This window comes from Cyprinus carpio, chromosome A2 (genome assembly GCF_018340385.1).
Source record: "Cyprinus carpio isolate SPL01 chromosome A2, ASM1834038v1, whole genome shotgun sequence".
Classification (NCBI taxonomy): Eukaryota; Metazoa; Chordata; class Actinopteri; order Cypriniformes; family Cyprinidae; genus Cyprinus; species Cyprinus carpio.
In genome coordinates this window covers 21,853,072-21,880,409 of record NC_056573.1, presented here as the reverse complement: position 1 = coordinate 21,880,409, position 27,338 = coordinate 21,853,072, and the positions used below count along the sequence as shown (strand labels likewise).

At 36.5% G+C, this 27,338-nt stretch overlaps 1 protein-coding gene across 2 annotated transcripts in view; it reads left to right on the top strand.

Annotated features, from left to right (window-relative positions):
* Nucleotides 1–27,338, top strand: part of LOC109085531 (cell adhesion molecule 3) — a 60,078-nt gene that overhangs the window by 23,909 nt on the left and 8,831 nt on the right. Inside the window, exons 3-9 of one of the 2 annotated variants that reach the window (XM_042778567.1) lie at nt 16,688–16,837; nt 19,783–19,935; nt 21,293–21,430; nt 21,529–21,699; nt 22,826–22,916; nt 24,852–25,024; nt 25,282–25,659. In XM_042778567.1, the coding sequence (XP_042634501.1) occupies nt 16,688–16,837; nt 19,783–19,935; nt 21,293–21,430; nt 21,529–21,699; nt 22,826–22,916; nt 24,852–25,024; nt 25,282–25,659 (1,254 nt within the window). The remainder of the gene's footprint in view (nt 1–16,687; nt 16,838–19,782; nt 19,936–21,292; nt 21,431–21,528; nt 21,700–22,825; nt 22,917–24,851; nt 25,025–25,281; nt 25,660–27,338) is intronic. The other variant, XM_042778572.1, reaches the window with a different exon arrangement.

The following is a 27,338-nucleotide window of genomic DNA, read 5'->3' as shown; positions in this document are numbered from 1 at the left end:
ATTCTGTCATCCAGTATTCATCCTCATGTCATTCCAAACCTGTGTGATTTTCATTCTTCTTTGAAACACAAAAGAGGATAATGAAAGTCAATAGGATCCAGTGGGATTCAACATTCTTTAAAATATCTCCTTTTGTTTTTCACAGAAGAAAGAAAGTTATGAATGTTTGGAACGACATGATGGTGAGAGAATTGGCATTTTTATCTCACATGTGTCTCTTCAAAAGTTCAGAAGAGATCTCAAGGATGTTCAAATTGGGCTCGGTTTTGCCAAGATATCAACGAATGCAAAGCTAGAGATTGTTATACGAACTCAGCCTTGTCTCATTGAATACTTCCAAAATGAAATTATATGAGCAGCACTATCACATTTGTTGGTTGTGCATTTTTATTTCTCCTATGCAGTTTTATTAGAAACACCCTGATACTGAAATGAAACATAAAAGAGAATTCAACTGAGGTGTGAAATGGCTGGGCAATAAATGGTATCGTATCGAGATTGTGATAAAATTTATGTCGATAATGATGATAAGCTCTGGACATTTTAATCTAACAGCCTAGCATACAGCAGAAATAAATGCAAAAACATCCAGTAAGTGCATTTCGCTGATAAGTTTGTGGTTTCTGCATGTCTCTGTAAATGAGTGGCGCGTTTTTTTTTTTTTTTAAAAAAAATTTTGACGCTCACAAGTGTTTTCATTTTTTGCGTATCAGTATATGAGGACATGAACACAAACTTCATCTCCACAGCTTCTCTGAGTCACTTCACAAGCTTTACACTGTTTCATTTAAGAAAAACTACCATTAAATACCCATTGAAACTCAAAGATCTTCACGACAAGCTGTCAAAATAAAAGTTTCGTTTAACATGAAGAAATTATGACAGAAGTATATTACTATTTTTTTTATAGATTAAATTGTTAAATTTTTATTCATTTATTTAAAAGACACATTTTAATGATAAATTTGTATTAGATTATAAAACAGAATACAAAATAAATACATAAATAAAAAAAAAATGGAAACCACAGAATTTAGTGAAAAATAAAATGGATTTCATGTGGTCCTAAATTAAAAGGTAGCTTACTCTGTGGAGTTAAATTGTGAACAAACAAGTTATGATTACATTTATTCTCCAGGTCTAACAAACATGTGAAAAATCATTTCATTCACCATTAATGGTAAAGTTATATTGTGATAAATACTGAAATTGTATCATATGAGAAAATATCATAATAATATTTTTGGTCATATTGCCCAGCCCAACTGTGAAAGTGTACAGTAGTCAAGTGGATCAAAAATGTTAATCAAAGTTGTCCTAAGACAAGAACACATTTTGTTTTAGGTTTTAGGGCAACTTTGATGAAAGGTTTTGATGCACTTCAAATGTTGACTACTATATACTTTTATTAAAAAGTATAGTATAAATATACATTTTTGTATAAATTATGCTGTTTAATTATTTATTGCCATTTTGTAGTGTAGTAATGTTAGTAATAAATGCCTGTTTGTGGGTTTTGTTGCTGTTGTTTTTGTATGTTAATGTATTGACAGTTTCTTTAAGTAATGATTGTGGTATATTTTGGAGACCCCTTTGAAAATAAATAAATAAATATTTTTTTCAAAAAGAGCAACCACTGAGCACTAGAAGTTTCCTTCAGGATGTTTGTTTCCACCATTGTGTTGTTGATCTCTCTGATCTGTTATGACGGCCTTTTTTGTTTGCTCAGTGTTGTGTTTGTTCGTTTGCATGTATTGTTTTGTACTTGTTTGCTCCGGTGTGATGTCTTTTGTGCTGTGGCTCTGATCTGTTGTCTCGGTCCTGACTGCTCGTGGTGTGTTTGCTCTGGTGTATTGTGCTGTCTGTTTTTCATTCTGCAGTGTATGTCAGTTCGCTCTCTCTTTCTCTCTCAGGGAGTGTCCTAAAGATACCAATTACATCCACTCAGGAAAAGACAGAGCGAAAGAGAAGTAGGGATGGAGCAGAATGAGTGGGAGGGAATAGGACAGGGAATGCACAGGAGAGAGAACGAGTGTGAGAGAGGGAAGACGGCAGACAGACAGAAAGAAATTGGAGGAGAGAGATTCCGTTTGTGAGTGTAATAGTCTCCTGCTGTCAGACTCTGGGGAATGAGAGAGAGAAAGAATGAAGGAGAGAAATGGGAGGAAGATCATGGAGAAGAAAGGATGTATAGTGACAGAACTGAGGGAAAGAAAGAGCAAGAAAGGTGAGTTGCTTGCATAGAGCATAAAAGACTAAAGTGAAGAACTGAAGGGGAGGAACAGTAGAGAACTGTTTAAAAAGCAGGAATGAGAGAGAGAGCGAGAGAGAGAGAGAGAGAGGGAGAGAGAGGTGTTGCTGAGGAGAGCAGCGAATCCCTCGATTTAAAGTCTGATCGCAGTGAAGTGTGGTCTGCACAATGCAGCGCACAGAATATTTCATGCTAGCCTGAGTGTAGACTTATGTCCTGTACAGTATGTGTATGATTTGTGTATGGAAATGCTATCATTTATGAATGAATACGGGAAACCCTGTTGTCCAATAATGCAGTGTGTTTGTACAAGTGTGCTGTTATGTGTCATTAAAAAGAGCGTTTATTGATTTGAACCCTACATTTGAGTCTTTGTCCACTTTGACACATACGCGCAGTCATACGTGAAGTGTGTGTGTGTGTGTGTGTGTTTTATTTGTGAGTTTTGACTGCTTACAGTGAATGCTTCTTTGGTCTATTGTGTGTGTGTGTGTGTGTGTGTGTGTGTGTGTGTGTGTGTGTGTGTGTGTGTGTGTGTGTGTGTGTGTGTGTGTTCGGTTAAGAGCAGAAGGAGTCTTTGTGCTGCCGTCCGAAATAATTCCCATCATACTTCAGTTCTCTGAGAACAAAATAACTCTGATTCTAACTGAAAGGAGAGAGAGTATATTGATGTTTCTTCTCATTGAACAACTTTTCTAACATCAGCAAACTTTGGAACACACACACACACACACACACAGACAACACAATTATCAAGCTAAATGAAGACATACTATAGACTTCTGTTGTTTTATTTATTGCTGATTGGTGTGGGCGGCATGCAATCTAATATCACAGTATGAGTAATACTACATCACAGAAATGGTATATATCACAATCTAGTTGTTTTTGCTGGAAATTCAATTACAAAATGTTTTATTTATTATATAATGCAGTAATGTCTGTTTTTTAATAGCTAGTGACATAAATGCTTTAACAATAAAAGGGGCTTCATCTAAATTTATTACATTGTGTTTTTTTTTTTTTTTAATAACTTAATGGGAACAAACTAAAAGATCAGATTATTCAAGTCTGGCTTCAGTACAGAAACTGCTTTGTATTATGTAACAACAGAGTTAAAAGGAAAATACTCAAATAACTACAGTATGTTTTGTTAGTGAGTTTTGAGTCACTTTGACATACAAACAATAGTGCATATATATATAAAATTATTAATGATAAAATTATTAATTATTAAAGAAACGATTTTGCATTTTAGACTAAAACAGACATTTATTATTCATCCTTACCTTTGTGGACATCCCCAGCGGCAGGTTCTGTCAGATTTAGTTAGAACTTCTGTGGGCAATTTTGTGTAAATATAACATTCACACACACAGCATATAAAATTGGCCTCTATACATTCAAAATTCCCACTGAAGCCTTCTTAATTTTGATGTGTTTTAGTATCTTTTCTTTGCTCTTTCTTTTCCTTAAAAAGAAAACAATAAATGGGATAACAGGTTGTGTTGCGTGAATTTAAGTTGAGGTTGCTTCGTCTTGAGGGTCAAGCTTCAGTTCATAGTAGTTGCTCCTGGTAACCTCCCTCGTCTGGTTGTGTAGCAACCATCTTCCTTTGTTCCAAAATGATTTAATTTATGGTTTATCTTCTTCAACCCATGCCTTTATTCTTTCACCTCTCACTGTCACTCCCTCTATCTGTCTCTATATCTCTCTTTCTCCCTCAGGACCCTGTTCTCTCCTCTCTTTGCTTCTATCCATCACAAGTCTCTTCTAGGCTCCTGGCATCTGTCCGTGTGTGTATGAGAGAGAGAGAGATGGAGTGATAGTGATTGAGAAAGTGCTCGAAGTTGAGTCTATACTGCTGTGTTTGTTAGTGGTGCGAGTATGTTTATGGTGGCATTGTGGTGGCTGAGGTCACCATGTGTCTGTTTGCTTGATTAAGAGATCTCATATCTCTTCCTCCTTGTAGTTGACCTCTTATTTCTCAAAGTGCTTTATTGGCTCCAGTTCACTCGATACCTGCCAAAGCACTAAGTGCTCTTTTTCATTGGCTGCATCTCAAAAGCTAGTGAGCTGCCTTGACAGCATTTTTTGGGAATCATAGGTGTAGACACTTTTGGACATCATCACTGGGTGTGTCTGAATGTTTGACGTTAACTTAGTGAGCTGCCTACCTAAATAGCACTTTTGGGAATCATTGCTGTATGAAAAAACTGATATGAAAGCATAGTTTGCTGCCTACCTAGACAGCATTTCTTGTCATTATAAGAATGTTCACATGTATTGTAGACAGCGTTTCGGTCATTATAAATTTTGGACCTTCAATTATGTGAATGGAACCTAGTGAGCCATCTACCCAGACAACATTTATGGGGATTGTATGTATAAACTTTTATTTAGGCAGCATTTTGTGCATCATTTGCATGTTTGCATGTTTTAATTGAACCTATAAAAATGAAAGCATAGTAAGCTGCCTAACTAGACAGCATTTTTGGTCACTGTAAACATGTTTAAACAGCATTTTTGGGTCTTATAAATTTTGGACATTCAAACATTTGTTTGAATGTCCAAAAAAAAAAAAAACATTCTGTGCTGCCTATCTATGTTTAAATGTAGACAGCACTTTTGAGAAGCATAGGTGAGAATAGTGAGATTTTTGAATTTTAATGGAAAATAATTATATTTTTTTTTATTATGTAAAGTTCAAGTATATTTTTAAGTACACTTTATGTAGCAAGTATATAAATATCAGTGTTCTAGTAGTATACTTGTAAGTGTACTGTTTCAATACTCCTTGGGACTAAATTGGCCCACTTTCTAGTATATAAAAGTATACTTTTAAGTAAATTTTAAGTATGACAGTAGCAAACTTTGAGTACACAACTAGTTTACCTCTATGTTTGTAATTTGTACTGCAATTATACTAAAAGTGAACTTATAGGTATACTGACAGTTTACTGATTAAATACTTTGTACACTTTGAAGTATAGTCTCAGTAAACTACTAGTTTAGTAGTTTTATACTGCAAGTATACTCATAAGTTTTCTTGAAGTAAACTTTACATCATACTTTAAGTATACTAATATGTCTCTATTTAGGTTTTAATTTGTATATATTTTGTTATATGAATATCTGAACATACAAATCATCCAAAGAAAGAACAGGGTATCTGCTTGTAAACAAAAACATTTTATTCTAGCTTCATGCATTCTTTTTGTAAAACACTGTAATGTGGGTAAGTTTCATAAAAAATAAAGAAATAACATTTTGAACAAAAAGCTGAAAAAAGACTATGAATTGGATTCAGAATGATAATCAAAACATAGAGGGAGTCGATCAACACCCCAAAGCTTGACTGTAATTATTGCCTCTTCATCAGTCAACATTTTATTACAGTTACAGTTTTGATGCTGTTTCCTGTCAGATGATCGTGTTACATGTGTTAGTATCTGTTGTTTCTTTTTCTTCTTCTCTTGTGTTTTTTTTTTTGGGAAATTCTGTACAGAAGATATGTACTAGCACCCTCTATCATATAACAATGAAAACACGGATTCTAGGAGCACAAGTATAGTTCAAATATATTTAGACTTTTTTGTAAGTATAAGTCAAGTATACTTAAATGTTATTTTAAGTATACTTCTGAGAAGAACATAAAGCCCATTTCTGAGAAGTGCATAAAAAGTAAATTTAAAGCATACTTTCCTATTTTTAGTTTAAAAGAAGTATACTAATAACACACTTGAATAAACTTCTTTTTCATAAGGGTAGACAGCATTTTGACATTGTTATGCATAACTGAATGTTCAAAACAAACCTATTAAGCTGTCTGTATAGTGTTTTTGGGCATCAAATGCATGTTTAAATGTAGGCTACACCTTTGGATATCATAGTTGTGTTCAAACACCTGAAACAAATCTAGTGAGCTTCTTCCTATAGATGGCACTTTTGGCCATCATAGGCAAGTTGAAAATGTTGAACAGAACAGTAAGTGATTTGAAACAAACCTAGTGAGATTGACAGCATTTTCCAGCATCATATGCTGGATATCATGTTTGAATTGACTGTTCAAAGTTAACATGAGAGCTACCTATTTAGACAGCATATTTGAGCATACTTCATGGTGTCTGGATAGGCAGCACACTAGGTTCTGAAAGCTAGCCATTCTCTCTCTTCACCTCTCTCTCTTTCTCTGGGTCATTCTGTCCCTTCTTGCCCCCTGCTCAGTCTCTCTCTCTGGGGGTTGAGATGGTGAACTAACAATGTTTGACAGGCAGAGAGAGGAGGGCAGCATTACCAAAAACAACTGTGAAAAGAGCGGGAAAGAGAAAGAAAAGATAAGATAAATCCTTTCTAAAAATGATGTTGGGTTTGCAGTCGTTTAATGAAGTCTTAGTGTGCTGTAGAATGATGGATGATTTGTATGCTGTAACAGCCCGTGTTATTATAAATATTTACATTGGATTATATTTTATACAAGATTTTCTAGCATCTTAATGAGCACATGATCCTGCAACTCAAGCAAGCCAAAAATTGTGTGTGTGTATGTGCGTGTTTGTTGATGTTGTGGAAACAATAATATTGTTACGGTATCATTTATATCAAATGTATTAATGTGATATGTGGTCAGCAGACTGAAATGGAAAAAAAGGAGATGGAAGGATGAAAAAGAGGACTGATGGCATAAGGGCGTACACACCCAGGGGGGCAGTTATGGGGCAGAAAAGCGTGTGTATGAGTGGTTGGGGTGGGGCAGTAATAGGGCAACAGCTGGCGTTGAGTGGGGGGTTGGAGAAGGTCATGTCAACAAACCCTCCCACTGACCTACTAACGTAGTGCATAAAGCTGAACACAAGTGTTGATTGAGTATGTGAACTACAATTCAAAAGATATTTGATGAGATTTTTACAGTGTTTTTAAAAGAAGTTTCTTATGCTCACCAAGACTGCATTCACTTGATTAAAAATACAGTAAAACTGTGATAGTGTTGAAATATTATTACAATTTAACAAAAACTGTTTTCTATTTGAGTGTGTTTTAAAATGTAATTTATTCCTGTGATAGCGAATCTGAATTTTCAGCAGTCATTATTCATATATTCATATAGCCATATATCTTCAGTGTCACATGACACTTCAGAAATCAATGCTAATTTAATGCTCAAGAAACATTTCTTATTATTATCAATGCTAAAAACTGTTGTGCTGCTTAATATTTTTGTGGAAACCAAAACAGGAGGATTTTAGGATTCTAGAGCAATGTTTATTTGAAATAGCATAAATGAAATAATGTAAAGGTAAAGGTGAAATATAAACTGTCACTTTTGATTAATTTGTTAAAATGTCCTTCCTTGCTAATTAAATTTTTTAATTAAAAAAAAAAAAAGTCTTACTGACCTCAAACTTTTGAACGATAGTGTATGTGCCATGATATTGCTTGTCATACAGCAGCATATATGCAGGTCATCTAAAGCTTACACCAACTGGCCAATTTATTAGGTACACATTGCTAGTACCGGGTTGGACCCCCTTTTGCCTTCAGAACCGCCTTAAAGGGATACTCCGTCCCAAAATGAAAATTTTGTCATTAATCACTTACCCTCATGTCGTTCCAAACCCGTAAAAGCTCTGTTCATCTTCGGAACACAATTCAAGATATTTTGGATGAAAACCTGGAGGCTTGAGACTGTCCCATAGACTGCCAAATAAATAGCAGTGTCAAGGTCCAGGAAAGGTATGAAAGTCATCGTCTGAATACTCCATCTGCCATCAGATGTGCAATCTGGGTTATATGAGTTGACGGGTGAGGTTTTTGTAAGTTTTTTGTAAGTGAAGATAAAGAATTTTTTAGATTTTTTTTTTTTATTCGTTTTTCTTTGTTTTTCTTTGTATCACTGTATGCTGTGTATGCTCTTCTGTGTCATCCACGCCACAAGGATGCGCTGTTTTATTTCAAATCAAAGCTAAATACACGTAGAAACAGCACATCCTTGTGGCCCTTAAAACAAGAAACATTCACTTGAGAAAACTTTCTTAATGTATTCAGAGAATATATATTTGATTTTTTTTTTCAAAATAAAAACCTCTTTCCTTTATGCATTCATATAAAGTTTAACCTAAAATTGGTTGTGATGAAAAAGTTAGTGATATTTTGATACAGATGATACAACATGGCTGTTGCCAAGAATTATGGGCTCTATGAGTGTACGTTTACACTTTATCTCTTATGTATCTCTGTCGGACTGGGGAGGTAGAGATAATGGCAGATTATATTTATAGATCTTTGTAGGAGCACAGTGGGTATGGATGATCTCTGTAGAAGCCAATCTCCATTAAGCTCCATAAACCAATATTTGGTCCCACACACACATTGCCAGACTATGATTAAGCAAATATGTTCCAGCATCATCCATCATCTTGATCATACCAAGTCTTCATCAAATGTTATAAATGTGCAGTCTCACCGATCAATAATGCAACAAGGACTTCATCTAGTCCAGCTGTTACACACACACACACAAACAGCTGGACATCAGAGAGGAACCAACAGGAAGTTTAGTGCCAATAAAACGTTAATCAGGCTGCAAAGTAGACATCTACATATGCAGCGGAGAAAACAGAGAGACCGTAACAGAGGCAGAGAGATGGAGGAGAGGGCGTAGAGGTGAGAGAATACCAGAGGGAAAATATGGAGAGACAGAGAGAGACAGATGGAAGGAGGAGGAAAAAGAAAGAAGTGAAGCACAGATGGAGAGAGATGAGAAAGAAGGAAGAGGGAAATGGAAAGATGAAGGGGTTATTTTTCACTGTCTGCTTTTGGACAATATTTATTACACTTCAACCTGTATTATCTCTCACATACAAACACTCATCTTCTCCCTCTCTCTCTCGTTTATTTCTCTCTGTCTCTCCTTTTGGCTTTCTTCGTCAGTCTTCCGGTGTATTCATCTGTTTATCTGTAATCTTTCGCTTTTGTCTTTTTTCAGCAGCCGTCCTCTCAGCTCTCTCTCATCTATGTGAGGAGGGTGCAAATGATGTTGCTTTAAATATAGGCTGTGTGCTTTCTACAGCCTCACACATTTGTGAGCGAGAGTGTGAGCGAGAGACACTTAGAGGAAGAGAGAGAGAGTGAGAGCGAGATGCGATGGAGAATGACACTGTCTGGGTGTTTTTAACTCAACCGTGTGTGTGTGTGTGTGTGTGTGTGTGTGTGTGTGTGTGTGTGTGTGTGTGTGTGTGTGTGTGTGTAAATACTCCAAGGCAGTGCTTCTCAACTGCTGGGTTGTGACCCAAAAATGGAAAGCAGAGCTGCAGGCAGCAGAACGAACAATGCTAAATGTGAATAATAAATTTTAACTAAACATATGATCATGCAGAGTTAAATAAATAGGCTTACCAGTTGCTCAGAGGAAGCATAAAGCACTTTCCATGTCTTTTGTTGTTTATATCAAAAGAAGTATGTCCAGTCAAACCCATATTACAGTATTTTGGGAACAATTCATCTGACGCTTTGTAGAAGATTAAACAAGATAAATGTAAAACCCATGCTGCATTAAATACTGGGTTCACTTGCATTAATGATAAACATGGTTTGAGCTGAATTGCATAAATGTATTTTAAAAAAGAGAAATTAATGATTAAATCTAATCAAATTTAATTCAAAATTAATCATTTTGAATTTGCAGTTGAGTTCAGTTCAAAATGGCTATTGAATTGAAAACCTGTAAATCATGAATCTAAGCAACCCAAACTATTCACTATATCTTTAATCACCTCACGATCTGATCCGATTCCGATTCTGGGAGTCACGATCCGATTCCAGAACGACTCTTGATCTACTTTTTTTCCCTTATTAATTAATTAGTTTACCGACTTGAGAATCTTAAAATCCTTACATTTACATAGGCTATCCTTACATAAGTAATTAAGTACTTTTAAAAATAATTACAAATTGAAAAAAAATTATTGATAAAGAGGAGCACAGAAACATATTACAAACAACAAACAAAGAGTGCTTTCCGTATTTAAGATTATCTGAATGTTTTCCATTCAAGAACTGTGAATGATTTTTCTTCAACTTTACTGTTGTTTTTTACTATGACATATAGACAGTGGGAGATTAAGCTGCATACACGTACTTATCTGTTTTGAAGTATAAGAAGTTTTTTGAATATGAGAAGTATTGTGCGTGAGGAACTCAAAGCTCAACCATAAGAAAACATGTTCAAGTATGTAAACTTGATTACCATTACCATTAAAGTCCACTGCATTACAAACCACATAAATTATGACTTCATAGAGCATTTGTAAGGAAAATACAGACGGGCGAGACCGCACACTTCAAGTGTAAAACGCGTCTCTCACAGCACATCCTGTGCAATGAAGTCCGCAAATGTCCTTGTAATTCGCTTCAACCTTTCTGAACTTTATGAAAGATTATTTTACAGAAGATTCGAGTGGTGTATACTGTATGTGTGAGGAATTGGAAGCCAGCAGGGTATGGGTGTTTCTAAAGCAAACTCAGCGTCATAGCACATCTGGTTAAAAACTAAGCTCATAATTGAATATTATGTTATTATAATAATTGATGAATAATTGTTGGGGGGATAGTGATGCATCGTTTTTTTGTTGAATCTTTACTATTCACACTGCTAGGTTTGTGCAGTGAATGATAATAAAGTCGCCATGAAACAGAAAAGAAGAAACATTTTTGGGCAGGCTAGATTTTGTCCTTCAGGGATTGATTGGATCATAGTCATGTACTAATTGCTGCATTCTCATGTGAGTGACAGGTTGCTGGATTGTTGTCCCGCCCTCGCGCCGGTGCAAGTCATCAGAGAAGAGGTGCTGTTGCGAGGGAGAAGGAACAGTAATGTTTTTGATTAAAGATTAAAAGGATAGTTCACCTAAAAATGAAAATTCTGTCATCATTTACTCACCCTCATGTCGTTCCAAACCTGTATGAGTTGCTTTCTTATGTTGAACTTAAAAGAAGAATTTTGAAGATTGCTGGTAATCAAACAGTTGGTGGTTCCCATTGACTTCCATAGTATTTATTTTCCTACTATGGAAGTCAATGGGAACCACCAACTGTTTAATTACCAGCAATCTTCAAAATATCTTCTTTTAAGTTCAACATAAGAAAGCAACTCATACAGGTTTGGAACAACATGATGGTGAGTAAATGATGACTAGGGTGACCATATGCTCCGTTCATACGGGACACGTCCCGGCCAGGATTTTAATATTGCCTAAAATATCCATGTTTTGGCTGTTTTCAGGTCGATCGTTGTGCGACATTCATGAGAGCTAGAGAGCAGAGCAGACGGCTCCTTATGCTTTCGGATCGCTCTCGCACCTACTTTGCTGTCTTTTTTTTTTGAGCAGTGATGCTTCAAGTCAAACGAATAAATGAACACGTGCGCATATTTGCATCGCTTTGATTGTTCCCTGTAGATCTCACCTTCTCAATAGCAGCCCCACGATTGGTCGATTATGTATAATACCTGGATGTTATTGGTCAAACTGCTTTGGATGTTTTAGGCAATATTAAAATCCTGGCCGGGGCGTGTCCCATATGAACGGCGCATATGGTCACCCTAATGATGACAGAATTTTCATTTTTGGGTGAACTATCCCTTTAAGAGGACACACGATTTTTTTTTTATTTTTTAATTATGCACACAGAAAAATTATTTATTATAAACACTGCAATATTCCATAAAAAAAGAACTGTCATTTTAAAGATATTTTTCTTAACTTTTGTAGCACTTGTTGGGTCAATGTAAAAGTTGGTTCCTAATGCAAAAAGTATAGTAGAGCTTGGTCTACAAAGTCTGGTCTTGCTTAAAACAGATACTTCACCCAAAAATTCTGTAATCATTTACTCACCCTCATACTGTTCATAACCTACTGTATATAACCCATGTGACCCATCTTTGTTGATAAAGATGAGAAATTTGATTATTTGATTTTATTAATTTAAATATTTATCAAATTAATTTGAATGTATTAAATTCCATTAAATTAAATTCTAAATTAAATCAAATCTATTAAATGAAATAATATTTATTAAAAATCTTCTTTTGTGTTCCAGGTACAACATGAGGGTTAGTAAATGATGACAGAATTTTTGTTTTTAGTTGAACTATCGCATTAATTTTGCTGTGTACGTTATCAAGTTACAGTTGTTATTCTACATAAAGTGGCAGTGACGTAAATTTGTGTACTGTGTTCCAATCATGCACAAATGAGACGGTAACGTCCTGCACCCTTCAGACTACTCACTTTAAGTGCTCTGCCCTTTGGAGTGAGTAGGACATTGTGGTTTTGAGTTTGTAGTTAAATTCACCCATATTCTCTATATTGTTTTTCTCTTTCTCTGTATTTATATTCACCCATATCCTCTCTCTCTCTCTCTCTCTCTCCATCTCCACTTCACTCACTGACATAACCAGTTAAATGGATCAGATGCCATTTTGAGAGTCTCAGTAAGTGCCCCCTGCAGCAGTTGTCCACTGCACAGAGAGCGTGTATGTGACCCACTAATCGCTTATTAACTGCTAACACCGCTCTAATTGGTTGCCGATAAGTAGCCTGCACTGTGTGTGCTAAAGCTAAAGGCTAATTTTAGCTTATTATATGTTGGCATAGGTTCATTGGGTTTAGAAAGCTAACTCTAATTCTACCACTCTGTCAGTTTGGACATTTGCGCACACACACACACACATAGCCAGATGTTCTGTGATGTAGATGCTGAGACTTAGTCTTTTCTCATCCCTTCTGCTCAAGCTCTATTTTTAAAAGCAGCCTTTTAAGCTAATCAGGCTGAGTTCGACCCAGCTTCACACTCACCCGGCGCACCTGCGTTTGTCTCACATACTTGCCAGTAGAAAGCCGGCATTTGGCCTGCGATTGAGTAGGTTAATCCCCAGTGTTAGCAAAACATCAGGCTAAAATTAAGCCAGCATTTAGCCTGAATCAATCCAAGATTGAGATCTACAAAAACGAGTATCATTAGGCTAGTGCAATATCAGCGTCTGGCCAAGTTTAACTCAGCATTCAGCCAATGTCAGCCTTGCAATTAGCAATATTTGCCCTGTCAATCAGCCAGCATATGCCCAACATTCAGCCAAGTTTTGCCCCAAGTTTAATCTCTTTGAGTCCAGAGCTTGGCCGCTGCCAAGCCAGCATTTGCCTAGCATTCACTAAACATTAGCGCTCCATTCAAGCTGCCATTAGCCTAACATTCAGACAGCGCTTCGCCCAGAGTTCATCCAGAACCGGTCAGCATTAAAAAGGTCATCGATTATAACCTAAGTGGTAATTATTGGGTAAAATGGAGCATGGGTTGCCGAGGGCGGAATTATCATACAGCTAGACTCACATTGGAATTACATCTGGCTTTTATACACACGCTCACACAGACACATTTCCAATATAATGAGTTAAGTTGTCATCTTTTAAATGCCTGAAGGGCTTTACATGTGTTGGATCAAACCCCAATCTCATAAACACTAAGCAACCAATAATAATAAAAAAACTAAGCATTTGTTCAGGAAATGTAAGGTGTACTTACCTGTGCAAAACTCCTTATGATGCTGGAATATTCTCTGTGGTTTCTAGGGTGTTCTGGATGGTTGTCTGGGTGTTTCAGTGCAGTTGCTATTGTGTTCTGGGTGGTTGCTAGGGTGTTGCTATACAGTTGCAAGAATTATCTGAGTGATTTTCCAGGGTTTTGCTATAAGCAGTTGATAGACTGTTCCTATGAAGTTGTTAGGCTGTTGCTATGCAGTTGATAGGATGTGCTAGGTGGTTGTAAGGGTGTTGCTATGCAGTTGCTACAGTGTTTTTGGTAATTGCCAGGGTGTTGCTATGCAGTAGTTAGAGTGGTGTTGCTATGATGCTGCTAGGGTTTTCTGTGTGCTTCCAGTGTGAGGCAGTGCAGTTGCTGGGGTGTTCTTGGTGGTTGCCAGGGTGTTGCTATGCCGTTTTTTTGTGATGTTCTGCTGGTTGTCAGGGTGTTGTTATGTAGGTCCTAGTGTGTTCTTGGTGGTTCCCAGTGTGTTGCTATGCATCAAAAAATACATTTAAAACAATACTTGATAGATACAACAAAGTTTCATTATACGATTTTACATTTATTTATTTAGTAGAATATGTTTCTTTTCCCATAAAAATGGTCACATATAAAAATTAGTTGTAAATGGCAATTTACATTGACTTTAATAAACTGACATTTCATGACCTCTCTTTTACTCAGTCATTCTGGTGGTTGCTAGGGTGTTGCTATTCAGCTGCTAGGATTTTCTGCATCCTTTGAGAGGACCCACACCCAAGTCTCTATGATATTCTGATCCTATGATTTGACCAGGATTGGTCACTCCTTAAAGGGGTCATATGATGCGATTTCAAATTTTCCTTTCTCTTTGGAGTGTTACAAGCTGTTCGTGAATAGATAAGATCCCTAAAGTTGCAAAGACTAAAGTCTCAAACCCAAAGGGATATTCTTTATAAAAGTTAAGCCTCATCCATGCCCTCCTAAAACACCTTGTTGCAACATGCCTCCACATGTCTACGTCACAGTGTGGGAAGATTTGCACAACACCGCCCAAATGTTCACACAAAGAAAGAAGGCGTAACTTTGATTCTCATTATTGTTGCCGCCGTCGCCATGTCGTGGAGACGCTGTGTTGGCCTTCCTAAAGAGGACACAACTAGAAATCAGTGGTTAAATTGTATTTACAACACTGTTCCAGAACATTTCAAACCAAATATTCAAAGGTGTTCAATGCATTTTATGGAGGACGAGGACTGTTTCCTGGGAGAGTAGACTACAATGCTGCTGATCTGACAACTAATGCTGACAGCCTGTTAGTACATTTTCATATGTAAAGCATTTGCCACTGACTAGGGTGACCAAACGTGCCATTTTCCCAGGACACGTCCTGGCCAGGATTACTATACTGCCTAAAATATCCAGGTTTTGGCTTTAGTTTACTGTTTTCATACTTAATGAAGGTAATTATCGTTTGACCAATAACATGAAGACATTGTACGTAATCGACCAATCGTTGTACGTGAGAAGGTGGGATCTACATAGAATGGTCAAAGCGATGCAAATACGTGTACATATTAGTGTTGGACTTGAAGCAGCACTGAGCATACCGATAGGTGTATGACATCAAAGTACCGTGAGAGTGATTCAAAAGCACAAGAAGCCATCTGCTTTCTAGAGCTCTCACGGTACTTTCCATTACAACAATTGGTCTGCGCAGTGCAAACAAAGCCAAAACATGGATATTTTAGGCAATATAGAAATCCTGGCCAGGATGTGTCCTGGGAAAATGGCATGTTTGGTCACCCAACCACTGACTATTCAAACACGAGTTTTGAGCAGTGTAGAGTAGCGCTTGCTGTTTTTCGTTTCTCAGATCACAAATGGAGACATGGTTTTATGTTTCAAAGCACGATGTAACTCAATGCGTAAAAAGCCAGTATAAGTCATTATAATCAGTAATTATGTGCCCACTGGATGCTACAAATCGCTCGTTTGTAATGGGTTTTATTGGTTTTGTATCGTCGCACCAGGACACGCCATCACAGTATGGTAAGGGGTGTAAGATTTCCGTCACACGCTTGAGGCATTCGCCCAATCACAATGCACTGGATAGCTGGCCAATCAGAGCACACCTCACTTTTCAGAACAATGAGCTTCTTAAAAATCGACACATTTCAGAAAGACGGGGCATAGAGGAGATAATATACAGTATGTGGAAAATAATGTGCTTAAACCACATAAACACCAAAATTTCATTACACCAAATGCACAAAATAATGTTCTTTTTTAGCAACGTCAAATGACCCCTTTAAGTGTACATCTTTTTCACCAGGTGAGATCCACATTTCAGATCACTGAATTGTGTGATAGCAAAAAAAAAGTAAGCACAGGCCGCATATTTTGATTTATTATTCATGTATGTATCAAAAATGGTGCAGGATAGGTTTCATGTTGAAATGCAATACTTAGGGCTTTTTTATAAATCCATATATATTCCATATAAAAGCACAAATGAGATATGAGCTTTAACAAGCACCACTACTTACATATTTTCTATGATATGTTATATTTCTTTAGAATCTTGGAGACATCAGTCAACGTTTTAATTATCATTCCTGTTCAGTTTCTTTCAGCGACTCTCACAGCATGAGGTGCAGGCAACGTTTACGATGGCATTTTTATATTTTTTTCAAGAAATACACAGCACTGCACTCAAAGATCATGATGATGGGGACGAAGCATCTAATTTTCACCTAAGTCTCGCTCATTTTCTCCCTGTCTCCCCCTCTATCTGTCTCTAACTATAGCTCATTTCATGATGTCATCTTGTCTTTTCAGCTCTAATATCTTCTCATTTATCTCTGTCCTGTTGCCCAGACGATGACCCCTTCCAGCCAGTGACCCAAGATGAGACGGTGGCAGTGGGTGGGGTTGTGACCCTGACCTGCAGTGTGAAGGAAAATGATAACTCCTCTCTCCAGTGGTCCAACACAGCTCAGCAGACACTGTACTTTGGAGAAAAGAGAGGTGAGTTTTCATTTACTCATCCTCATGTTTTTCCAAACCTGTATTCCTTTCTTTCTTCTATTGAACATAAAAACAGATGTTTCGCGCAATGTCCTGTCTGTTCTTTTACATATAATAAAAGTGAATGGGAACTGAAGATGGACTAGCTACAAAAATGAAAAAAAAAAGCACCAAAAATTATTTATTTATTTATTCTGCCATAAGTTTCAGATCTCATTCTTATTACTTTATTTTAGGCATTGTTTTAACAAACACTCATTCTGTCTGGCTACATGATGTTTAGTAAACTTTCACAGTCCAGTCAATACCTGATGGATTAAACAAAGCCTTGTTGTACATTTTTACATTTATTTATTTAGTAGAATATCTTTTTCCAGCAAAAAGTTTCAAATTACAGATAAAAGTGGTTGTAAATGGCAATTCACATTGATTTTAACAAACGGACATTTCATGACCTCTCTTTTACTCAATCGTTTTTAAGACTGTGGTACATGATTGCAATTACTTGCCATTTTGGTCTGAACAGGAAATTGATTTTTGCTGGACCCTTCCTTAGAGAGCTCTACAGATCTTTCAGTCCTTCAATACCACACATAAAAAGAGTGCATGAGACACATTCCTAAAACATTAATATCACCCTAAAAACATACAGGTGGCTCTGTGATTACACAAAGCGAGGTGATGTAGAGAGAAAGACAGAGAGAGAATAGAGGGGCAACCTGATTGAAGAGGAAAACAAAAGAAGGCAACAACAGACCACCATGAAAAATCAGAAATAAAAGCAGTCAATTGTGCAAGATAAGAGTTTCCAATGAAGTGTTTTTCTTACCCTATAGCTTTAAGTATAAGATTTAAGGGTAAGATATAAACTAGGTTCAAGATATATTCTCTGAACACAAATCTCATTATCTTACACAATTTTGCTTCCTAGGTAAATCTTGTTTGAAGGATGTTTAGATATTTGGAAAGCAAATCAAAAATACTGTTTAAGAAAACTATATATATATTATTTTTTTTTGCAGTGTAGAAAAGAGAGATCACAGTAAAAGGAGAACAGGAGACACACATACTCACTAGTGAGTTGAGATGAACAGATTAGTGTGGAGGAACGATGGATGGGTGGATGAGCGAAGAGAGATAAGGGGAGTAATGACAAAGGTGGAGTGTGTGCATGAAAGAGCAGGATGGAGGACAGAGGAACAGCAGCTGATGAAGACAAATTAAGTGCCCTTCCCTTACTGATAAAGCATGAAGTGCGCACACATACACACATTTACTGTAAATCTGTGTTATCCTTTTGTTCAAAGGTCAAGTGTGTAATTTCTGCACCATTAGCAAAAAGAATAACTTTCCAAACAGGTTTTCCTGATCACAGCCAGTCTGTTTGATCAGACAAGCCAGTGGTAGAGGGAGCGGCTCATTCTACAGAGCACGTGATTGGACAAAAATCTGTGTAGAGCAGGATGAGTCATCAATATATTTGCTCCATTTTGCCAAAAGAGAACAGTGTTGTTATTGTTAACTAAACTAAAGCTATTAGTTATTTGAAATAAGGCTGAAACAAAGTAAAATATACATGTTAGATGAAAACCTTAAACTTAAAAAAGTATATACTGTAAGTATATATAAAAGTAAATCTGAATAGAAATATTTTTAATATCTACGAATCTTTTTTAATTAATATAACTAATTAAATTAAAGTGAAAACTGAAAATATATGAAAATTAAAGCTAAATCAAAATATTATTAAATACTACTATAACATATAAAGGAACAAGAGAAAGGCTGTATTTAAATTTGTGAATCTGTTAAAAGTGACATTTAGGAGTATATTAGCATATAGATGACCTTAAAGCTTATAGACATGCTTTACTTTTTATATTTTAGCTTATTCTTTAATGGAAATTAGGATTTTTAGATAAAATAGTTTTACATACTATAGAATCATTCAAAAACCATCATGATTATGACTTCACAACCGTGAGCACATTATCATAAGGCCACAGATATTTACATATTAATGTCTGTTCAGTATTCACTCACTTGGCTTGCTCTGATCATCAACAGTTTTGGCCAATCAGAACAGAGGGCTTTTACATATAGAATTCCTTAATGTGCAACTTGTTAATTTCCAAGGCTTGGTTGCACACAAATATAATCCAAGGACTGACTGTCTGCACTGTCATTTTGTCTGGTGAAATCTGTGTAGTCAGAATCGAGTGTATCTACATGGGTTGCTATAGTAATAATGTCAGAATCAGCAGGCTGCCAAGAGACTTTCTCATACAACAACGGAGAGTAGCTGTCAGTGGAAAGAGAGCACAGAAAACTGAAAAATGTGCCTTTACTCATGTCTGTCATCTCACTGTGGTGCTGAACTCACAAGATTTGTAAGAGAACAGAGGCATTTTATGCATTCATGCATACAGTATACTGGGTCCAAAACGGCTGACTCGTTCACTATTCATGACATAGTGAACATCACATGGTTCGCTAGATGAGGAAAGAGTAAGCGAAAATGAATGTGTTCAGACCAGACCATATTGCACACTCTGTACGATGTTACATACACATCACATTACGAATAGTGAACAAAAAACTCCTTTGAAATCTGATCTGACCTTTTAGACTACTAACTCATATGAAGTTAGCGTGGATCAGGTTTGAACATATAAGATTGCATGTGGGTTTTGTTTTTGTTTTGTTTTTTGTTTGTTTTTCAAACTGCAAAAAAACAAAAAAAAAAGCGTGTTACAGCAAGAAAATAGAAGAGTTAGAGAGATGGTGGAAAGTAATCATAAATCTAAATCACAATAGTTTTGGTGCCAGACACCTTGACTAATGTTATCAGTGAACTTCAGGGGGGGAAATAAAATGCTAAAAATTGTTGTATATGACATCCATGACATCCTATGTGTTCCTTTTATCTACTCTATCTTTTTCAGCACTGAGAGATAACCGTATCCAGTTGGTAAAGTCCACGGCCACAGAGCTGATAATCACCATCTCGGAGGTTCAGCTGTCAGATGATGGAGAATACACCTGTTCAATTTTCACAATGCCTGTACGGACTGCACGAGCCACAGTTACTGTACTCGGTATGTATGTGTGAGTGTGCATTATAAGTCAGCGTGGTAGGTATCAGCAGAAATTGCTTTTGATATAGGGTGAATTTGGGTAAATTGGGAGACTTTTTGCTATTAAGATGACTGGGGGAAAATGGCACAGTCATCCTGAATTAACCCTATATTTAACGTGCTCATCATTCCTCTTCTTGTATTTCACTAAGAGTCTATGAGACTATCATGGGTGCCTTTAGCATGAGAAAAAAATCAGTTTGTTTAATGGCCTTTCAATTAATATATTTCGTCCCATCTGAAAGCAAGGCTTTTTCTATTAGATGTTTATGAGAGCTCTCAAAGTGGTGTTTTAGCCACAAATGTTCAATCATTGAAATGGCGATGCAACTGACACCATTAGAAAATTAAAACATCACTTTCATTCAGTCAAACACAGCCAGGGGACAGACATAGTTAGTTGCTGTTGGAAAATACTTAAATATTTTGTAAAATATTAAGCTTAGAATTGAGAATTAGAATTAAAATATGAAGTTTAGAATAGATCTATCTACCAGTCTATGTGTTAGTGTGTCTGTCTGTCTGTCTATCTATTTTTTTTAAACATACATCAGTAATGTCAGTCTATCTGTCTGTCTGTCAGTCAGTCTGTTCAGTTTAAAACAAATATCAGTAGTTGGAATTTGGAGGTCAGGAAGTGAGTCAGATGTCGGTAACTGGCGGCTTCAGTGAGTTCATATAGTAAAAAAATTGTCAGCCTGATTCAAACCGATTGAGTTCATAAGTATATATATATATATATATATATATATATATATATATATATATATATATATATAAAGTTTGATATTTACTAGCAACTGATTTTAGGTCCCATGTTGCATAACCAAATCATAAAATATCCAGATATACAATTTGTCATTGATAACTGACATCTCTGCCTCACCTCTTTTGAAAAGCACCAGCTGCTCCTGGTAAGCATGTTTGATGTGACCAGGCCCACGCGGAACCTGCATACTTTCTGTATTGGTTTTGGGGGAAAATCTGCATAATTGGTTTAAATACGGTAAAATGTGTTAAACAGAGTTGAAAGTACTGTACTCTTTTTGGCAGCTAAAAACATACAATTTGCCAAATTATTATATAAAACAACATGCAAGGGGTGGGGGCTGCGAATGATGGACGTTTTAAATCTGCAGAAGTGCTACAGAGCAGATTTCATTTGCAAGTAGCTAGTTCTTGATAGTGAGCTGCTACTTATGGAAAAGAACTGTCTTTATTTCATCTACATTTTATCTAGCCAGCAACACCCTTATTTCTCTCAAATTGCACCTGAAAATGTTATGTTTTTCATTTTACATCTGTCTCTGTCTCACAGGTGTTCCAGGTAAACCTGTGATAACAGGTTTTGAAGATGCTGTTCAGGATGGTGGCAAGGTTACTCTCACCTGCACGAGTTCAGGCAGCAAACCTCCTGCTAAACTACACTGGTACCGCGATCAAGAGGAGATACAAGGTGAAAACACACATGCAGTCAGGACAGAAATCTGCTTTGAACTCAAACAGTAGATGTTCAATAATTACAGTGTTTACTTCATGTTTGTGTGTGTGTAGGGCGTCCTGATGTAGTGGAGTCTAACCCTGATGAACCGACCTACACAGTAACCAGCGAGCTCACCCTCACTGTCACTAGGAACGATAACAACGCTCTGATCGCCTGTGCGGTGGATCACCCTTCCATTGCCAATGGAGACAAGAGGACAGAGCAGCCCCTCAGCGTCTTGTGTAAGACACATACAAATGCCAGAATGCTTATTTCATGCAGCTGTTTTGTAGAGGTATGATGGTTTACTACTGTGTGATTTTAGAAATGTCAACCAGTAGTGGTTCTGCTATAATGTTTATACATATCAACTGGGTGCTTCCAGCATGGTGGGAGCCTTTTATGTTTAAATGATGGATTGGTACCATCCAAATGTTGCAGCATAAATCACATCAGGCAACCTTTTTCCAGTCTTCTATTGTCCAGTTTTGGTGAGCCTGTGCAAATTGTAGCCTAAGTTTCCTGATATTAGCTGACAGGAGTGGCACCCGGTGTGGTCTTCTGCTGCTGTAGCCCATTGGCTTCAAGATTCAACATGTTGTGCGTTCAGAGATTCTCTTCTGCATACCTTGGTTGTAACAAGTGGTTATTTGAGTTACTGTTGCCTTTCTATCAGTTCAACCAGTCTGGCCATTCTCCTCTGACATCTGGCATCAACAAGGCATTTTCGCCCACAGAACTGCCGCTCAATGGATTTTTTCTCTTTTTCGGACCATTCTCTATAAGCCCTAGAGATGGTTGTGCGTGAAAATCCCAGTACATCATCAGTTTCTGAAATACTCAGACCAGTCCATCTGGCACCAACAGCCACTCCACGTTTTAAAATCACTTCAAATATCTCTCTTCCCCATTCTGATGTTCAGTTTGAGCTTTAGCAGATCATTTTGAACATGTCTACATGCATTGAGTTGCTGCTGTGTGACCATGTGATGGGCTGAGTAGATGTTTGTGGTAACGAGCAGTTAAATAGGTGAGAAGTTGCCGGTGTGTGTGTGTGTGTGTGTGTGTGTGCGTGCACTGGATAGGGTGGTTTATGAGGACACAAATTTCTATAATGTCATGGGTATGACATTGGTGATACCAATATGTGTGTGTGTGTGTGTGTGTGTATATATATATATATATATATATATATATATGTGTGTATGTGAAAAATCTATTTATAAACTTGAATTTCCAGCACAGTTTCTGTGATTATAATATTAGCCATACTGTGATGTAGGATTTTGGTCATACCACCCACCCCTACTGTATAGTACATAAACATGAAGATAGCAGAAACAAAATGTGTGTCTGTGTGTCTCTCAGTTTCTCCAAGCGTGTCGATTCAGCCTGAGAGTGACCTGCCCAGAGAAGGAGAGAAGTTTTTCCTGCAGTGTGTGGGGAACGGAAATCCAGAGTAAGACACTCTCTCTCTCTCTCATTTCCATCCTTGACATTCATGTTTTATGTATGAAGCTGAAAATGGTCAGCCTATTGATCTCCTTTCTCTCTTTAACACACACACACACACACACACATATGCAAGGTTTGGTTTGACAGTATCACTGTGATATTTGTTTTGGTGTTACATGAGAAACCCTTGCATAGGTTTGTTCAACAACTCCCTTTCTGGAGCTTAAGGATGAAGTGTCATTATTTCATATATATTTATTACATTTTTAGCTATTTGAGCCTGGTTTTATCACATAAATATTTATCCCTGGAAATAGAAATGAATGTAATTGAATATCACCCTCTACTGGTGCAGGATCACATTACAGCTCATTATTGCTCCTGACATCCATTAATACCACACGGAGAGCTATTACCTATAATGTCTGTCTGTCACATTTTCTCATTTGCTTTTATGCTGTATCTCTTCCTTATGGAATGGACGCACAAATAGGGGGGCTGTATTTGAAGAAGAGGCAACAATTACAGGTTCCGTAATGATCTTTTGATCTTTTTGTCTATAAAACATTTGGAGTCAGACATTTTATTTTTATTTTAAATAACTTAAAGCTCTTATTCAGCAAGGATGCATTAAATTGATCAAAAGTGACAGTAAATACATTTAAAGTGTTACAAAGGATTTCAATTTCAAATAAATGCTGTTCTTTTGAACTTTCTATTCATTAAACCATCCACAGAAATATTCATCAACACAACTGTTTTCAACATTGATAATAAATAAGAAATGTTTCTTGAGCACCAAATCAGCATATTATAATGTTTTCTGCAGGATCTTGTGACACTGAACACTGCAGTAATGATGCTGAAAATTCAGCTTTGGCCATCAATGGAATAAATTACATTTTAAATATTTAAATAGAAAACAGTTATTTTAAATTGCAATGAATTCAATTGTAATGCTTGTTTCACTATCATATATTAGCCTGTTTCTATGTGAAATGCTACCTTTCATATAACATCTCCTTACTTGTTTTGGTGTCTTACTGTATTGCAAATAGACTGAGATATTAGTTTAGTCATAACCACACTGCTCTATTTGCATCAACAAAAAATGATATTATTTGGATTATTCACACGCTCAAATAATGATACGCCTGCGTCCTCACTGTAGTTCGCTAAATCCCTGTAACACACACAGACACACTGATTTGGACACGGTATAAGCACACAGAGAAAAGCCACAGTTACTTTGGCATATTGAGAGGATTTTGAAGGTGAAGTGTGAAATTTTTTGATGCTAAAATACCTTCTTTTATCCCAGCAGTAGGTAGACGTCATAAGGATGTGTGAATGCTGTGACGCTATCAAAAAATTTCTCTGTTCATTTGAGTACCAGACCAGCACGACACAGCAACATTGGCTCAACCAATAGCAAGACGTTGGGGCGGTGTGTGGCAGGGCTAGCGGTTTAGTTAACCATTGGAAAACAGGGAGAGTGTTTAGGAAATTTGTTTGAACACAATCATTGGCCCTGTCCCAAATCCAACCACACTTGTAGTAGTCCACCCAGAAATTGATTTTCAATCATGATTGTGTTAAATGATAGCAGCTGTTTTTGCACATTGACTTTTCTGTTTGATTCGTAAGACCCTCCGGGTCAGGAGTGTCGCAGCACTGGTGGTTTGGCCACATGGTTTTCTTTCCCATTTGATCAAGTCTGGTTCGTTTCACTTGACATGTGACTGAGCTTCGCTGTGTTCGGGACGCTTTCCAGTGCATCCCTCTGTGCTCCTCAGCTCTTTTGATAGTGTGCCAAATTGCAAAACCCTTCAATCTGCTCAATTAAATGACTCTTTCTGCTTTGCTTTTGATGTGAAATTTCAAAACATTGTATATGTGGTCCGTTTTGTAATGTAATCTCTCTCTCTCCCTCTTTCAGACCGACTGCATTCGTGTGGCGGAGGAAAGACGGAGAGCTCCCCCCGATGGCAAAGGTGGATGATGCGTTCCTGCGCTTCGAATCCCTCAACAAGTCGGATAATGGAGTTTATGAGTGCCAGGCTGATAACGGGATCGGAACAGGGGAAGTAACGCACACCCTTCTGGTACAAGGTAATTAACGAGTGGCAAACAAGGAAGAGCGAGGAAAAGAGAGAAAAGGTGTTTTCGTCAGTGTTTATTGCTTCTGCTGATTTATGTTTATTTTCACATCTCCTTTTTCTGAATATTACTTTACTTTCTTTTTGTTTCTCTTTTTACATGACATTCTCTTTATTTCCTCTTCCATTTTCCCTCCCATGCATCATCCATCTCTCCATCCATCATTTTTTGTTGTCGTTCTTTTTTCTTCATTTGCTTCATCTTCCAAGACCAGGAAGATTCAGACCTCTTTACTCTCACCTCCACTCTCCCTTCATCCTCTGCTTTTTCCACATTTTCTCCTGAAACTTCAGTTTCACCATCTACTGAAGACGAAACTCTTCTTCCATTCTCATCTACGTTGTCTCCCACTACCTTCCCCACATCCACTCTTACCTTTGCCTCGACTCTCCCTCCTTTTACTTCTGCTCCTTCCACTCTCCCTCCTTCTTCTGAAGTTCTCACCACCTCTCTTTCCAACGCTCTCTTCCCTGATCTCACTCTTCTGCCCTCCTCTATTCCTGCCCGCACCCCTCCCTCACCCCCCTCCTCCTCCCCTGCCACTCCATCATCTGTTCCTCGGCTGAATGGAGTGCACACCTTTACAGGTAATCCGTCATGCACATACACAAACCTAATAATGGTTTAACATGCCACTGCTGTGCTACTGATCACAGTTACAGGTTGATGTGTGTGTGGGATAGGGATGTGCATGATTACCGGAGCGCTCAGAACAGAGACCGCAATGATCAACCATGACAACACAAATAATTGCTTTGATTTTTAAACTTCAAAACATTTCACACTGAACAAAATCCAGTAACAGCCATGCACAGATCAGATAAAAAGGGGTTATTTTGTAATATAGGTATTTCTTTATTTTTGCTTTATGTATTTACTATAAGAATATTTAATATAATAAAACTACTGTTAATATAACACAACTACCGTTCAAACGTTTGGGGTCAGTACGTTTATTTTTTTTTAAAGATACTAATACTTTTATTCAGCAAGTACACATTAAATTGACAATGACAGTAAAAACTTTCACATTGTCTCCTCATCAAAACAATCCTACAAAATAACATGGTTTCTAGAAAAATATTAAACAGCTGTTTTCAACCATGATAATAATAAGAAATGTTTCTTAAGCAACAAATCAGCATGTTTGAAAATTCAGCTTTGCCTCACAGGAATAAATATTAATTTTTCTTTTTTAATTAAGAAATATTAATATAATTTATTCATAATATCATTAATGTTTTCTATTTTAATATATTAAAACTAGTGCTGTCAAATGATTATTTGTCCAAAATAAAAGTTTTTGTTTACATAATATATGTATGTGTACTGTGTATATTTGTTATGTATAAATAAATACACACACATGCATATATATATATATATATATATATATTTATATATATATATCAGAAAAATATGTTTAGATATTATAAATATTTATAATATAAATTATATGAATATAAATATAGTCGCAAATACATGTAAATATTTTCAAAATATATACTGTATATGTGTGTATTTATATATACGTAGTAAATATACACAGAACACAGACATATATTATGCAAACAAAAACTGTTATTTTGAATGTGATTAATCGTTTGACAGCACTAATTAAATTAAAAAAGTTCTTTAAAATTGTAATACTATTTCAGAATATTACTGTTTTTCCTGTATTTTTGATCAAATAAATGCAGCCTTGGTGAACATAAGAGACTTCTTTCAAAAACATTTTCCTGACATTTTACTGGAAGTGTATATTGGTTTGGCAATACTTTTTTTAATTTTTTTTTGCTAACATAGTATATGACATGGTCATGACTTAACGACATACATTTTGAGTGTGTCTGGTTAAAGAGCTGGTTCACAGAAAAATGAAAAAGTCATTATTTACTCATGTTGATCCAAACTTGTATTATGTCTTTCTTTCATGGAACAGAAAAGGTGAATATAATAAATGTGAATGAGAACTGTGGCTGTGAAGCTCCATTAATGACAAAAACACCATGAAAGTAACAGAGAAGTATATTTGTCTTCTGAAGCCATATGATTAATTATTTTAATCATTATTCGTTGAGAATACAATGTAGCTTTTCTTCATGAGAGATAACACTGTTCGATTTACAGTATGAATCAATCATTCTTTTTTTAAGTTGAATATTTTCATTTGATTTAGTTCAAAAAACTGTTCTAAATGATTTGTACATAAACTTGACTGATTTGATTCTCAAGCTCGGTTCTCTTACTCCTCACAGTCCTCATT